Consider the following 16,456-nt stretch of genomic DNA (forward strand, 5'->3'; position numbering starts at 1 on the left):
GTAGGTGTCCGAATTGGGGGGATATGGATGTGGTCCAGGGTTCTGGTGGGTACTAAGGTCCCTGTAGGGTCTGGGGTTGCCAGGTTTAGGGTTTCTGTAAGGTTCTGGATAGGGATCTGCGTTGGGGAAGTGCGGGGAGGGAGGGTCCTAGCTGTGATCTGGGAGGGGTCCGTGGTTCTAGGGGGGGTCTTGTGGAAGTCTGAGCGGGGGGTTCCACGCTCCAGGAAGGATCCACGTGGGAGTCCATGGTCCTGTCTGGGGGGCCTGGGGTTCTGTAGTGGAAGTGGGCAATAGCCTAGTGTGAGTCCACGGTCTCAGTGGAGGGTCTGAGGTCCAGGGGGGCTCTTGTGGTCCGAGGGCCGGATTGGGGGTCCCGGGCAGGAGTCCAAGGTCAGGGTTGGGTCCACATCTGGGTGGGGGTCCTGCAGCCAGGCAGGGGTCCTGGGGATCTGGGCGGGGTCCGTGGTCTGGGCGGGGGTCCGGGGTCAGGAGTGGTCCCGGGGTCCAGGAGGGGGTCCCTGGGGTCCTCGGTCCGGGCGGGGTCGGGGGGGTCCCTGGGGTCCTCGGTCCGGGCGGGGATCCCTGGGGTCCTCGGTCCGGGGGGGGTCCCTGGGGTCGGAAGGGGTCCCTGGGGTCGGGGGGGGGTCCCTGGGGTCCTTGGTCTGAGCGGGGGTCCCTGGGGTCGGGGGGGGTCCCTGGTGTCCTCGGTCCGGGGGGGGGTCCCTGGGGTCAGGAGGGGTCCCTGGGGTCCTCGGTCCGGGCGGGGGTTCCTGGGGTCCTCGGTCCGGGCGGGGTTCCTGGGGTCGGGGGGTCCCTGGGGTCCTCGGTCCGGGGGGGTCCCTGGGGTCGGGAGGGGTCCCTGGGGTCCTCGGTCCGGGCGGGGGTCCCTGGGGTCGGGGGGGTCCCTGGGGTCCTCGGTCCGGGGGGGGGGTCCCTGGGGTCGGGAGGGGTCCCTGGGGTCCTCGGTCCGGGCGGGGGTCCCTGGGGTCGAGGGGGGGGTCCCTGCGGTCCTTGGTCCGGGGCCCCGGAGTCGGGCAGAGTCCCGGGGTCCGGGCGGAGGTCGTCAGCCGGGAGGGGGTCCGCGGTGCGGGCAGGGGTGCCTGTTCTGGGCCGGGGTCGGGGATCCGGGGTCAGGCGCCCCGGGTCAGGCGGCGGCCTGGGGTCCAGGCGGGGTGCGGGCGTGGTTCGGGGCGGGCGCGTGGGCGCGGGGGGCGGGCCGGCGCGGGCGCGTTTCCGCCGTCCGGCGGGGCTCTGAGTCCCGCGGGCGGCGCGGAAGCGGCCGCCGGGCAGCCATGTCGCCTTTGTCTGCGGCGCGGGCGGCCCTGCGGGTGTACGCGGTGGGCGCGGCGGTGGTCGTGGCGCAGCTGCTGCGCCGCCGCCTCCGGGGCTTCGCAGAGCCAGGTCAGCGGCCGGCGGCGGGCGGGGGCGTCGGCGCCAGGGGCGGGCGGGGGGCTCGCGGCGGCGGCGGCGCCCGGCCGGGGTCGCGCCCCTCGCTCGGCCGGGACCCCCGGGGTGGGGGAGGAGCGGGGGAGGGCCGCGGCGGGGCCCCGCGTGCCCTTGACCCCGGCCGCTGGCTAGGGCGCGCCGCGCCGGGCGCTCCCGGAAGCAGGGCCGGGCGGCCGCGGGGGGAGGGAGGTGCGCCGTCCCCACGCGCCCCCTCCCCCGCTCCGCGCATCCCGGGCCGGGGTCGCCCCGGGGCCCCGCTCCCCCCGCGCACTGCGGGCCGGGGTCCCCGGGGTCCCGCGCGCCCCGCAGCCCCGCGGCCGGGGGGAAGGAGGGGGCGCTCGAGAGCCCGGCGGCGCGCAGGGTCAGGTAGGACGGGCCTCCCCGGGTTGGGTGGGGGAGGCCGGGCGCGCTCGGGGGCGCGGCGAGGCGTGGAGGGAGGGGCTTCCGTTCTGGGGCACCTTGTCCCTCTGGCCCCGCGACCTCCGCGGCGTCTCCGGTCCCAAACTTTTCGGGGGCCCGTTCGTGCTCTTCACGCGCGTTGGGGACGTCCGGGGGGCGGGGGGTGGCGGCGGTCCGCCTGGGGCTGTGTCTGGTCGCAGCGGCGTGCTCAGGACGGAAAACGGGGAAGCCTGTAGGAATCTCTGCCCTAATTTGCAGGAGGTCACACTACCCCTGGGCTACGCGAGCGTACGTGACGTTTGTATTTTTAGGTGACAGATGAGTACTTTCTAAAACAGTATTCGGTGCGAAGAGTGGTGCGGTGTCATCTTGTGGCCGGTCTCTCTACTGTGTGGCCTAAGGGGATAGATATAGTCTCAGGCTCACCCGCGTTTCCACTCTATTGACCTAGCACCCCCAGCAGCGTCTGGGCAACACCCCTGAGACACGGGGGGCGGAAAAAGGCAAAGAACATGTGACTTTGGTTGTGAAAATACTTGAGAATCGCTCCACTCCCCGACGGCAGGGGCGCTGCCGGGGCCACACTTTGCAAACCTGCATCTCGGAGGAGGAGTAGATACCTTTATGTGAGCTCCACCCTCCCAGGCCTCCATCCAGGGAAATAAATCTTCCAGGTTTATGTGAGGTGAGCATTTGGTTTCCTGATAAGCTGGATTTCGGTTTTTTTTTTTTTTTTTTTTAAAAAAAACAAACACATTGAGAGTGATCAGAAATGAACAGAGGGTAAGAACCCAGCCAGTACCTGGGGCTCGGGGGTGGGGTCCGCATAGTCACCTTTGAGATCCGGACTGGCTTGTAAACAGTGAAGACGTATGGGAAGCTGTCCCAAGTTGCCCCAAATGGCCGCAGGTTGTGGAGCGCCGCTCTGAGCAGTTTTGCTCCCAGACGGGTCTGGCCTGGGAGCCCGTTTAGCTGCTCGCAGAAAAGACAAGTTGGGGATGGACTTTAGCCTTGTCGGTGTTAATCGCAGCAGCACCCCAAAATGCGTGCCTTGGAAGCGTGTTGGAGATGCAGCCAACCTGAGGGCTTGCCCTGTGGTTTCCACCTGCTGATTGATTGAGAAAAAAAAAAAAAGTTGTGAAAAGGCAGACCAGCCATGTGTCAGCCGAGGGCACCCGTATCCCGCTTTTGCAGAGGGTTGTTTCATCGAAAGATGGACTTGATGGGCTTGCTGTGTGCAAAGCCACGTGGTCTGTGGGGTTAGAAGTCATTTTAGGTCTGGGTGGAGGAGTGAACGAACCTCCGTCCCATGTGCCTGGTGGTGGCCGGTGTCCCAAGTGTCCTTGTTCCTCTGCTTGTGGAGCCATGTTTTATTTGCTCCTAACTGGCCTTAACCTTTGCGGGGGAGGAGACATTGAACTTTGCCCCGGTATGGAGCTAAATAAACAGTAACCAGAGGCCCAGTTCACGTGGAGAGTAGCTGGGGTGTGTTGTTCTTAAACATCAGATGTTTTCTTTTTTTAAAAAATAATTTATATCGTCTATATAAATAAAAATGTGCACAGTAGAAAATGGTTGATACGGAAATATTCTCTTATTTATATATTCTAAACGGATAACGACAAACCACAGCGGTGATTATTGAAGTGCATTTGGTATTGTGAACGTTCTTTGATAACCCACCCTGAGCGGTCAGATCATGCATCAGATTTAAAACTACCTTGGTTATGATCGTTTGCTAATGCTTGCGTGTCAGATAGTCAGTATCTAGTGAATCTATCCGTAGATCGTCTCAGCGTTTTGGTGAGTTACTTGTGCGTACCGTACATATGTAATGCACTTATATAACTTTTATTGGGACTCCTTAGATAAAATGGAGCTGCCTCACATTTATTACTGTTGCTTTGGAATTGTGGGTGGTCCTGCACATTTTATCAGGTGGGGGACAGGCGTGTGGTGGGAGTTCGTGTGGATTCTATGAAAAGGTGAAGGAAGATGCTGAAAAGGTAACCCGCTCCTGAATGTTACCTTAAAATGCACTGTCTGTAAACAAGATCATTACAGACTCATGATTGTTGCAGGTTGTGCCTCGATAGAGATGTGTGTAAGCAAATTAAAAATTCCTGTAAAGAGACTCGGATTTCCAGATTCTCTCTATGGTGATTGTCTGTTACAAATTAAATGTTTCTCATGCATCAGTGAGTTTTGAAAGGGAGAGAAAATCATCCAGATGTGTTTTACGGGGCAGTTCTGATACCACACAGACATTGCCCTTAAGAATTCTGTTGGGAAAAGGAGGTAGGTCTGGAAATGGACTTCTACTGATGGGCTGACACCCCAAAAGATGGCAACTGGCCCATTTATGAAGCTGTTTTAGGGTGGATCCTGGTGTTCAAACTGTAGGGTTTCTTAAAACCGATAAAGGGGAAGTTATTTCTCGTTGGTGTTGTGTACATATGAACAGTTGGGGGTTGTGGATCCAGGGAGGTGAAACCACAGTTTTCATGATCTTAGGCGTTTTTTACTCTTAAAAAAAAAAAAAAGTACTCCCCCACCCCCCTACAAAGAGCTTTTTTTAAAAAAAAATTTTTACTTTTTGGCTGTGCCATGCAGCATGTGGGATCCTAGTTCCCTGATCAGGGATTGAACCCGTGCCCCCCGCCTTGGAAGCGTGGAGTCTCAACCACTGGACCTCCAGGGAAGCCCAAAGAGCTTTTGTTTATGTGGCTTTTACTTATCCATATGGATCCTATTCCCTTACATGTTAATTAAATTTAAATTTATTTGAAATTAAAAAAAAAGTGAACAGAAATTTGAAACAGAAATTTACAATGTATATTTCAAGTAACATAACAAGTCACTTACATGTTATTCCCAGTAACATTTTTTCCCAGTGAAAAATAACTATATTCTCCAACACAAACAAACGAAAATCAGGGAGAGTGGCCCCATTTTTGGTTCTTGCCAGTTTCCTGAAGTACTGACTGGGCAGAAGGCAGCTGGTTCCCCACTTGGTGGCTTCATCCTGTGTCTTGTGACATGTTCCTTGTGTTGGTGAAGCCGACTGGGGAAGACCTGGCTGGTGTCTCCGATGTGAGACAAGGCAGGACCTCGCCACGTCCCTGGCAGTGTCTTGGCGATGGTCCCCCCCAGAGATGCTCAGGCCGCCCTGCAAGAAGGACCCTGTGGCGAGGCTGCTTTGACAAAACCTTGATTCCTGACTCTGACGGGAGATGTAGACCTTGCCCTCCAGACAGTGGAGGGTGGCTTTGTGCAGCCGCCTTCAACGTGTGTGCTCAGAACCCTCCTCCTGTGTGTCGCCTCCTGGGAGGTTCTGACATCATCGGCCCGAAGGAGGTGATGCTGCAGGGGGAGGCCCCACGGGCGGTGCCTCCTTAGCTTGTCACCGTGTCAGGGATGAGGGATGCTTCCTGCTTCGTGGGCAAAGCTTTGCGCCAGGATGGCGCTGGACTCCTTCAGCCACATCATGGCAGTAATTCATCATCGTCTTCAAGGTGTAGTCGGATCTGATAAAACTGAGTGGCGTGGCCCAGGCGGGATGCGGCAGCTCACGTTCCAGAGAGCCCAGGTGCGCTGCCCGCCGTGCAGCTCCCGTCGCTTTTGGGGACCACCTTTCCCACGCTCAGGTGCCCCATCCTGGCGTGGCTGTAGGCTGTGCAGTCTTTGTGAAAGTCCTGGCTGTGTCGGATCTCCTCCCCCTGTCCTGGAGACTTGGGGCCTCACGTCTGAGCAAGTACATCCTCTGCCCCATCCCCGACGTGCCCCTTACATCAGCCCCCGCAAGCGTGCCCTCTCCCTGAAAAGCCTCAGACGGGCCCTCCCAGCACCAGGGGTGATGTTACCACTCACAGCTTTTATAGTTTTGTTCTCATCATCAGAGCGTGCGGGGGCGGCCGTAACAAAGTACGTAAAATCACGGAAGTTCATCCCGTCTCTTTCTGGAGACCAGACGTCTGAGGTCAGGGTGTCCCAGGGCCGCGCTCCCTGCAGAGGCTCCAGTGGAGGGTCCTTCCCGCCTCCTCCAGCTTCTGGGGGCTCCAGGCGTCCCTGGGCGCGTGGCCGCCTCCCTCCCGTCTCTGCCTCTGCCTCTGTCTTCCCGGGGCTTCTCCTCTGTGTCTGTGTCTCTCCTCTTCTGTCTCTTAGAAGGACCCTGTCATTGGATGTAGGGCCACCCTCCTGCAGGAGGACCTCACCTCAGACCCTTCACTGCGTCACCTCTGCAAAGACCTTTCGTCCAAATAAGGTCCTGTTCTGAGGTCAAGGTGTCCCAGGCCCGCGGTCCCTCCAGAGGCTCCAGGGGAGGCTCCTTCCCGCCTCTTCCAGCTTCTGGGGGCTCCAGGCGTCCCTGGGCTCGTGGCCGCCTCCCTCCCGTCTCTGCCTCTGTCTTCCCGGGGCTTCTCCTCTGTGTCTGGGTCTCTCCTCTTCTGTGTCTTAGAAGGACCCTGTCATTGGATGTAGGGCCACCCTCCTCCAGGAGGACCTCATCTCAGACCCTTCCCTGCATCACCTCTGCAGAGACCCTGCTTCCACATAAGGTCCCACTCAGGTTTTGGGGGCACGTGGATTTGGGGAGGGAGGCCGCTATTCAAACCCCTGTCGTTGTTACTGGGTTTTGGCTTTGAACAGACGCCCCACACTCAGAAAACACCTGGTTGGTGCACTTTGTGATTTAACCCCCTGAGTACTGTACAGGGGGTTGAAAGCTTGCAGACTTAACCCCATTTCAGGGGGAAGTCTGTTCCATGGACATCATTTGAGGAAATCAAATAAGTAACAAAACTAACATTCACGGTCTTAAAGCATATCTTTTTCTCTCTGTGTCTAGGCACATCTATGTATGTATATTTGTTTATGATTATTTCCTTAAAAAGTTCTCTTTTATTGAAGCATACTTGATTTGCAGTATCGTGTTAGCTTCAGGTGTACAGTAGTACAGTGAGTCAGTTATACATATATATTCAGGTTCTTTTCCATTATAGGTCATTACAAGATATCGAATGTAGTTCCCTGTGCTATAGGTAGGTCCTTGTTGCTTATCTATTTTATATACAGGAGTGAGTGTCTGCTAATCCCGAGCTCCTAATTTATCCCTCCCCACCTTTCCACTTCGGTAACCCACCACTAGTTTGTTTTCTAAGTCTGTGAGTAACAGCCAGCTTTAAGAAAACTCAGCTGCCCTTTTGGGTGTCGTGGCCCGGATCGGCAGCTCTAGGGAGCCGAATGCGTGGGCATCACCGGCGGTGGGGACCCGGGGAACCGGCCCTGAGGTCGACTTCCCCACTGACAGCTGGGCAGTGCTGCGCACGTCACGGCATCTCTCTGCCCAGGCGTGAGTTCCCACGGTGGGCGTTTTGAGACGTTCCAGGGATTGAGAAATCCATTATTGCCCCAGTCTCTGGTTCCTGATCCCAGATGCACCGAGGAGAAAAACAGAGGGACGTCCCTGGTGGTCCAGTGGGTTAGACTCCACGCTCCCAACGCAGGGGGCCCGGGTTCGATCCCTGGTCGGGGAACTAGATCCCGCACGCCGCAACTAAGACCTGACGCAGCCAAGACAGATGATAGATAGATAGATTAAAAAAAAAAACAACAACAACTAGAGCACGTGCAGTTCTGAAAGTAATATTTTTAACTTTCTTTAATTGATATATAGTTGCTGTACAATATTATATAAGTTTCAGGTGTACAACACAGTGATTCACAGTTTTTAAAGGTTATCCTCCATTTATAGTCATTATGAAATATTGGCTGTATTTCCTGCGTTGTACTATATATTCTTGTATCTTATTTATTTTACACTGAGTATTATAGTTTGTTCTTCTCAATCCCCTTCCCCTATATGGCCCCCTCCCTTCCTTCTCCCCACTGGTAACCAGCAATTTGTTCTGTATGTCTGTGAGTTTGCTTCTTTTCTGTTACATTCACTAGTTTAAAGAAAAAGTGTTTTTTTTTTTTTGGATTCCACATATAACTGATATCATACGGTATTTGTGTTTCTCTGTCTGACTTACTTCACTAAGCATAATAATCTCCAAGCCTATCCACGTTGCTTCAAAGTGTGCCATTTCGTTCCTTTTTTATGGCTGAGTCATATTCCACTGTATATCTGTACCACATCTCCTTTATCCAGTCCTCTGTCCACGGACGATGGACGTTTAGGTTGCTTCCGTGTCTTGGCTGCTGTGAATAGTGGTGCTGTGAACATGGATCTTTTTTCTAATGAGTGTTTTTGTTTCTTTCGGTTAAATATCCAGGAGTGGGATTGCTGAATCATACGGCATCTCTATTTGTAGTTTTTTAAGGAGACTCCATCCTGTTCTCCATAGTGGCTGCAGCAGTTTACATTCCCACCAACGGTGTCGGAGGGTTCCCTTTTCTCCACACCCTCACCAGCATTTGTTGTTTGTGTTCTTTTTGATGAAACCCATTCTGCCCGGGTGGTGGTGGTGGTGGTGGTGGTGAGGTGATATCTCATCGTGGTCAAAAAGGCATCATTTTGGGCTTCCCTGGTGGCGCAGTGGTTGAGAATCCGCCTGCCGATGCAGGGGACACGGGTTCGTGCCCTGGTCCGGGAAGATCCCACGTGCCGCGGAGCGGCTGGGCCCGTGAGCCATGGCCGCTGAGCCTGCGCGTCCGCAGCCTGTGCTCAGCGACAGGAGAGGCCACAACAGTGAGAGGCCCGCATAGCGCAAAAAAAAAAAAAAAAAAAGGCATCATTTCAAAACATAAAATTAGAAAACGCTCGTGTTTAATGCCACTCTGCCAACTTAATACCCGCTGGAGACCCTGTGTTTTCGTCTTCTGATGGGAGCCACATCTGATGGTGGCACGTGGCATGCGTGCTTGCCGGCCGGGTCTCCGGTGGGGGAGGTGGGTCGCCTTGGGCTGGCGGGGCGCTTGGGGATATGGCCTCCGTCTGGAGAACAAGCCCCCCTGCTTGGTGTCGGGGCGCCTGGATTTCCTAGAACAGGACAGAGTAAAGCAGCTCAGGTGAGGAAAGAGCTGTCATCAGGAGTCCAGAGACGATCCCCAGACTAACAGTAAAACACGCGTGTCTTCGGACGCACCTGGATGGAAGAGTTGCCGGCTTGTCACACCGGCCCCTCCGCTTTGCCAAAGCCACGAGCCGGAGCGGCGGCCCCCGGGGTCCCTCTGCGTGCGCCCTCGGTTCCGGAGCAGCCCCGCTCCCCGCCGGCCGGAGCCGGGTCTCTTCTCATGCTGTGTTTGTCTCGCTGCTTCTCGGCAGGTCGTCCCGAATGAGCGGAGGCCCGGCCCGGGTGGCGCGATGGAGGCCAAGAGCCTGGAGGGCGCGCAGACCGATCTCAAGCTGGTGGCGCATCCGCGCGCCAAGAGCAAAGTGTGGCGCTACTTCGGCTTCGACACGAACGCCGAGGGCTGCATCCTGCAGTGGAAGAAGATCTACTGCCGCATCTGCATGGCCCAGATCGCCTATTCGGGCAACACCTCCAACCTGTCCTACCACCTGGAGAAGAACCACCCCGATGAGTTCTGTGAGTTTGTCAAGAGCAACACGGAGCAGATGCGCGAGGCCTTCGCCAGCACCTTCTCCAAGCTCAAGCCCGAGGCCGCGCCGCCGAGCGCGCAGGAGCCGCTGGCCGCCAAGGCGGCGGCGGCGCACGGCCACGAGGGCCGCAAGCAGCAGGAGCTGACGGCCGCCGTCCTGAGCCTCATCTGCGAGGGGCTCTACCCCGCGTCCATCGTGGACGAGCCCACGTTCAGGGTGCTGCTGAAGACGGCCGAGCCGCGCTACGAGCTGCCCAGCCGCAAGTTCTTCTGCGGCAAGGCCATCCCCGAGCGCTACGGCGCCGTGCGCGACGCCGTCCTCAAGGAGCTGGCGGAGGCCGCGTGGTGCGGCGTCTCCACCGACCTGTGGCGCAGCGAGAGCCAGAATCGGACCTACGTGACGCTGGCCGCGCACTTCCTCGGCCGCGCGGCCCCCCATGGCCTGTTCCTGGGCTCTCGCTGCCTCAAGACCTTCGAGGTGCCGGAGGACAACGCGGCCGAGACCATCACGCGCGTCCTGTACGAAGCCTTCATCGAGTGGGGCGTCAGCTCCAAGGTCTTCAGCGCCACCACGGACCGCGGCAAGGACATCGCCAAGGCGTGCTCGCTGCTGGACATCGCGGTGCAGATGCCCTGCCTGGGCCACACGTTCGACGCGGGCATCCAGCAGGCCTTCCGGCTGCCCCGGCTGGGCGCGCTGCTCGGCCGCTGCCGCAAGCTGGTGGAGTACTTCCAGCAGTCCGCCGTGGCCATGTGCATGCTGTACGAGAAGCAGCGGCAGCAGGGGGCCGCCCAGCGCATGCTGGTCAGCAACCGCGTGTCCTGGTGGGGCAGCACGCTGGCCATGCTGCAGCGCCTCAAGGAGCAGCAGTGCGCCATCGCCGGCGTCCTCCTGGAGGACAGCAACAACCACCACCTGATGCTGGAGGCCGCCGAGTGGGCCACCATCGAGGGCCTGGTGGGCCTCCTGCAGCCCTTCAAGCAGGTGGCCGAGATGCTGTCCGCCTCCAAGTTCCCCACCATCAGCATGGTGAAGCCCCTCCTGCACATGCTGCTTAGCACCACGCTCAACGTCAAGGAGACGGACCCCAAGGAGATCAGCATGGCCAAGGAGGTGATCGCCAAGGAGCTCTCCAGGACCTACCAGGAGGCGCCCGAGGTCGACATGTTCCTGAACGTGGCCACCTTCCTGGACCCGCGCTACAAGAGGCTGCCCTTCCTGTCCGCCTTCGAGAGGCAGCAGGTGGAGAGCAGGGTGGTGGAGGAGGCCAAGGGGCTCCTGGACAAGGCCAGGGAGGGCGCCTGCCGCGCCCCCGAGGACCAGGGCTACGCCGTGCCCGAGGAGCCCCCCGTCAAGAAGCCGGCGCCCCCCGCCACGCCCCCGCCGCCGGCCAGCGTCATCAACGACATGCTGGCCGAGATCTTCTGCCCCGCGGCGGGCGCGGAGGGCCAGGAGGAGTGGCGTGCGCAGGCGGTGGAGGAGCTGAGCAACTTCAAGTCGCAGAAGGTGCTGGGCCTCCACGAGGACCCCCTCAGGTGGTGGTCGGACCGCCTGGCGCTCTTCCCGGTGCTGCCCAGGGTGCTGCAGAAGTACTGGTCCGTGGCGGCCACGCGCGTCTGCCCCGAGCGCCTCTTCGGCTCCTCGGCCAACGTGGTCAGCGCCAAGCGCAGCCGCCTGGCCCCCGCGCACGTCGACGAGCAGATCTTCCTGTACGAGAACGCGCGCGGCGCCGAGGCCGAGGCCGAGCTGGAGGACGAGGATGAGGGCGAGTGGGGGCTGGGCCACGAGCAGGCGTTCCCTCTGGGCGCCGTGCACGCCGGCTACTTCGGCGTCAGGGACAGCGGCTTCGTGTAGCGGGGGCGGCGGGGCGGGGTGGGGGTGGGGGGACACCGCGCGTGGGCGCCTCGTCGGACGCTTGGCTGTCGGTACTGACCCCGCCGGTGGGCGCGCTGCCCGGGACAGAGGAAATGCGCAAAACAGAGAGATGGACCTTTGGTGGGGCTTCGGGCGGCCCGGAGGACAGACACGGGCTTTGGGTGGCCCGGAGGACAGATAGGGGCCTTTGGGCGGCCCAGAGGACACAGTGGGGGGTTTTGGGTGGCCCAGAGGACAGAGAGGGGGCTTTGGGCGGCCCAGAGGACAGATAGGGGGCTTTGGGCGGCCCAGAGGACAGAGCGTGGGGCTTTGGGTGGCCCAGAGGACAGATAGGGGGCTTTGGGTGGCCCAGAGGAGAGACATGGGCTTTGGGTGGCCCAAAGGACAGACAGATAGGTGGGCTTTGGGCGGCCCAGAGGACAGAGGGGGGGCTTTGGGTGGCTCAGAGGACAGAGGGGGGCTTTGGGCAGCCCAGAGGACAGAGCATGGGGCTTTGGGTGGCCCAGAGGACAGATAGGGGATTTTGGGCAGCCCAGAGGACAGAGCATGGGGCTTTGGGTGGCCCAGAGGACAGATAGGGGGCTTTGGGTGGCCCAGAGGAGAGACATGGGCTTTGGGTGGCCCAAAGGACAGACAGATAGGTGGGCTTTGGGCGGCCCAGAGGACAGAGGGGGGGCTTTGGGTGGCTCAGAGGACAGAGGGGGGCTTTGGGTGGCCCAGAGGACAGAGGGGGGCTTTGGGCGGCCCAGAGGACAGAGGGGGGGGCTTTGGGCAGCTTAGAGGACAGAGGGGAGGCTTTGGGTGGCCCAGAGGACAGATGGGGGGCTTTGGGCAGCCCAGAGGACAGAGGGGGGGCTTTGGGCGGCCCAGAGGACAGATAGGGGGCTTTGGGTGGCCCAGAGGAGAGACGTGGGCTTTGGGTGGCCCAGAGGACAGATAGCGGGCTTTGGGTGCTCAGAGGACAGAGATGGGCTTTGGGTGGCCCGAAGCTGGTGAAAACAAGCGTTTTCTCTGGAGGGGCCCGTTGTGTCCCAACGCAAGGGAAAGAAACGACTTATAAAAGCTCTAGATGTCTGCTGATAAGATTGCAGATGCTAAACTCCGTGACAGAAGCACGGCCGGCAGGGATGTTTTGCCTCCTAGATAATTCCGTAGCTGCAGCATTCGTGTTCTCTGCGAGGGACGGTTTGGGGTAAATCGGAGAAAGATTGAAACCGACGGGCAGCTGAGGATGCAACCCCCCGCGTGCCCTCCACCGACACCATCCGTGGATGTTAGCCGTTGGTTGGTGAAGGAACCCGTTTACACTGTCATTTACGTGGGAACCTTGCCTCTGGGTAGCCGGGGAGAGACACTTCCGCCAGACGCCCCGTTTTCAAGAGACACCAGTTTTATGTTTGGTGGAAAATGTTAACAGTGAGCCTGCAGTGCAACCGCTTATAAAAAAAAAAAAAGCAGAAAAGAGGTGTTGGTTGTGGTGTGTTTTCTGCCATGAATCAGTCTTTTTTTTCCGCTTACCCGAATTCACAGTCCCCGTGAGCCCCGTAGCTCATGGGTCTTGAGGTTGGGTTTTTTGTGAGTCTGACGCTTCAAAGGTCCGGTTTCCCCAGAATCACTTTTCTTGGGATGAACATAGAGAAGGCGGTCCCCACTCCTTGGAAACGCTGCTTTTGAATACGGAGGACGCTCCCGTGCCCACGGCCGGCTCTAGAGGACTGATTTAGATTTGATTCCCGGAAAGGGCTCTTGCATTCTCTGTTTTCAACTCAACACCAATGGGGGGCGGGGGGCATTGAGTTAAAAATAGCACCAGGGATCATTTTATCTTTGGGGGTCCTTGTGGGTTGCTTCCGCCATTGGGGAAACAGGAAGGCTGTTTCTAACACTTAGAACTACTTTTATTTATTTATTTATTTTAAACGAATTGCTTTTCTTTTTTTTTTTTTAATAATTTTTTTTTTTAAAGAAGATGTTGGGGGTAGGAGTTTATTAATTTTATTTTATTTTTTTGCTGTGTCGGGTCTTCGTTTCTGTGCAAGGGCTTTCTCTAGTTGTGGCAAGCGGGGGCCACTCTTCATCGCGGTGCGTGGGCCTCTCTCCCTCGCGGCCTCTCTTGTTGCGGAGCACAGGCTCTAGACGCGCAGGCTCAGTAGTTGTGGCTCACGGGCCCAGCTGCTCCGCGGCATGTGGGATCTTCCCGGGCCAGGGCTCGAACCCGTGTCCCCTGCATTAGCAGGCAGACTCTCAACCACTGCGCCACCAGGGAAACCCACGAATTGCTTTTCTTTAAGGGGCAAAGCCCCTGGACTTCCCTGGCGGTCCAGTGGTTAAGACTCCGTGCTCTCAATGCAGGCGGCATGGGTTCGATCCCTGGTCGGGGCCCTAAGATCCCACATGCTGCATGGTGTGGCCCCCGAAAAAGAAAAAGGCACCACTCTTATCTCTGATTCCCACCTTAAAACAACTCAAGTCCGGATGGATGTTTTGTCAGGAGGTATGGGATTGACAAATGCGCCATCTCAGCCCTTGGCAATCTTTTCCCAGGACCCCAACATGGAGCCGCATCCCGGGGGCTTAAGGAGGGTATTTCTCATGGCTGAGGACTTCCTGTGGCTCTGGCCAAGGCAGCATTTTATCTGGATGTCACCAGCCTTGAATGTGTTCAGGAAATCAGGTGTCAGAAAGCAGCTTCACCTGCGCCGTCTCCTTGAAGGAAAGCGATGGCATCGCCGTCTCCAGGCTCTCGGCTCTGCTCTCCGGCTGGAAAAAGAGCCGCAGAAATGCACATCCCACCCCCCGGGGCTGTATTTGGCTGCTTTGCATCTGACTCCCCCCCCCCCCCCAGCATTTCTTAAAATCTTGGCTTTCTGTCACTCACGAAGACTTGTGTCCCTCCAGCTAGCTGCCTCTGCGTTTCTCACGTTTTTTTCTAAGCCCTGGGGTTGCCGGCCCTCTTCCTGGCTTGTGCTTTTTCGTATTTAATGCTTTTGAATCGGTCGCTTGTTCAAGAAACCCCAGCAATAAACGGACTCCTAATTTATCTGTCTGACGTGTGTGTGAGTAACGCTTCACACTTGCAGGAAAGCCTACAACCTCCCTCGAGGGAGGGTTTTATTTCTGTTTGTTTAAAGAGACTTTTCCAAGCCACGCAGAAGAAGTAAGGCCACTGTGCTTTGTTCTGGGGTCTTTGGAAATCACATCAGGGGTGTGATGCATTTCTGGACCTTTTGGCATCAAAATGTGTTTGTGAGTACAGCTGCCAGCTGGGGAAGCCTGCTGTGGGAGTAGAGATTCTGCACGTTCGTTCCCTGGGCTGTCTTTGCACTGGGTGTAGGAGAAGGAGGAGGAGGATTTGAAAAACCCGAGCTTTTTTGGCTGCTGACCTCGGACCATGTGTATCCCTAGGGCATCTGGGTTCTTTTCCCATCGACTCCTTTCTCTCCCCGTTCCCTTTCCTTCAAGAAAACGAGGTACCCCAGAAACATACAGGCTGGGAGGTCGGCGTTGGTCGTATTTTTCTCCGTCTGCATACTATGGGGTTGCCTCTGTTCCTGGGGGCATACGGGGAGGGAGATTGAAACGTATAATTTTTCTGCACAAACATTTTGAGTTTAAACGGGCCAGTTTTCAGTCGTGATAACCTGACACTTCCAGAGCTTTCTCCGTCGAACGTTAAGTGGAATATGTCCTTCAGTGTCTTAGATAAAGTATCATTGCTGGCATTCAGAATTTCTGGTAAAGACACAGCCCCAAACCATTAAGGAAGTGTCTTATCTGGGCCGCCCCAGGACTCTGCTTCCTCAAAATGGTGTGTGTTTCAGGCTCCGGTCTTGCTATAAAGTCACTTTCCTTTCAGAGTCCCGCTCCCGCACCGGCTCAGGGAGGCGGGCGCCTCAGTGTGTCTTTGGAGTGACCCCAGGGTCTCAGCTGCCCTCTGAGCAAGGCTGACCCGCTGGGAAGGCCTGGGGCCCTTCACAGGCTTCTGAAAGCACCGCGGCCCTCGGACAGTTCGTTTCTCTGGTTTCCGGGTGCAGTCTGGACCAATCCCGGACACACAGCTAGAATTCTTTTCCTTGGGAACCTGCGGCCCCGTGTGTCCCCCGTCCTATAAATTGTACTGAATTCAGACCCGACGTTGGATGTTTTGCAGCTGTTCTGGCCACCGGGGGCTGGGTTTGCAGCTCTGCCTGGAAACGCAAGCCCTTCTGTGCCTCTCACGGCGAGCAGAGCCACGGCTGGGCCTTCGGGGTCCTCCTTCCACGTGTTGGGGGCCCTTGGCCACCCTCCTCGGAACTTTGCTGGCTTCGTCCTCTGCAGCCCCGTGCGGGTGGACTACAGCTGCTGCCTGCCTTGGGTGGCTTCAGCCTCCAGCCCCACCGGCCTCTCCTCCGGCCCTGCCGTGCGCACAGCCAGCCCCATCCTGTCGTGCTCCGCGCAAGATCCCGACCGTTCGGGCTCCCCCTTTCCTCTCTGCAGACCCGGGTTCCCGGCCTGCAGCCCTGGCCTAGACCCGGCCTGTGGGCCAGCCCTGCAGACGCAGGGCCCTCCCGGGCCTTGGGATTTGGAACCCGCGTGGTCTCCGGGTCCCCCCGGCTGCCTGGGCCCGTCCCGGCTTCCCAGGCTGTGACTCCGAGGCTGGGGGCTCCGCGTGGCCTCTTTGCTGGGGTGGTTTCTGTTGGTTTTCTGGGAGCACTCTTAGAATACCTGCTCAGTGGTTTGACCTTTGGCCTGAAGCAAGGCTGAGACGCTCTGCCCGCCTCTCGTTTTCAGCCCAATTTGCTCACCTCGATGCACCCAAACTCACTCAATTTTTTGGGTGATGAGAGACCAGATGGGAGGGGCTTCTGGCAGATGGCAGACGGCACAGGCAGGGGCAGATTCCGCAGGAAGTGTTTCCTTAGGGAGACGGGCACCGCCGCCTCTGTTAGAAGGAGGGAAGCCGGTGGTCTCCGCGGCTGTCCTTGAAAGAGGACTTTTCCTGAGAGATTTTGTCACATGGGGTCGACAGCAAATGCATTTCCCCTCGGACGGTGGGTGTTCTGGGAGATGGTACTTGATGAGTCTTCTTGGGGCTTTTGCTTCCAGGAGGATCCTGGCTGGGTCTTCGTGGAAATGAGGCAGTGACTGGAGGGTAGGTGACATTGGGAAGGTCACGTCTCGCGCACAGCACCGGGGCGCCAGGATTGGGGC

At 58.0% G+C, this 16,456-nt stretch overlaps 2 protein-coding genes across 4 annotated transcripts in view; both read left to right on the top strand.

Moving 5' to 3' along the window:
- The first annotated feature begins 1,223 nt into the window (after positions 1-1,223).
- The window catches only part of DHRSX (dehydrogenase/reductase X-linked), a 285,141-nt gene continuing 269,908 nt past the window's right edge, over positions 1,224-16,456 (top strand). For 2 of the 3 annotated variants that reach the window (XR_010838592.1, XR_010838593.1), the window contains exon 1: positions 1,293-1,401. Coding sequence is in view for 1 of the 3 variants with exons in the window: in XM_059050689.2 (XP_058906672.1) it covers positions 1,293-1,401 (109 nt within the window). In the remaining 2 variants the exon portion in view is untranslated. Of the gene's footprint in view, positions 1,402-16,456 lie in introns of all 3 variants that reach the window. The other variant, XM_059050689.2, reaches the window with a different exon arrangement.
- ZBED1 (zinc finger BED-type containing 1) lies at positions 1,319-12,728 on the top strand. Its single transcript, XM_059050672.2, has 2 exons — positions 1,319-1,401; positions 9,113-12,728. Exon 2 carries the CDS (start codon positions 9,152-9,154, stop codon positions 11,243-11,245), a length of 2,094 nt encoding a protein of 697 aa, XP_058906655.1. The 5' UTR covers positions 1,319-1,401; positions 9,113-9,151; the 3' UTR covers positions 11,246-12,728.

This window comes from Kogia breviceps, chromosome X, assembly GCF_026419965.1.
Source record: "Kogia breviceps isolate mKogBre1 chromosome X, mKogBre1 haplotype 1, whole genome shotgun sequence".
Taxonomy (NCBI): Eukaryota; Metazoa; Chordata; class Mammalia; order Artiodactyla; family Physeteridae; genus Kogia; species Kogia breviceps.

What these genes read in the sequence shown, in the direction of transcription:
- ZBED1 (XM_059050672.2), top strand. Translation starts at nt 9,152, where the DNA reads ATGGAGGCCAAGAGCCTGGAGGGCGCGCAGACCGATCTCAAGCTGGTG.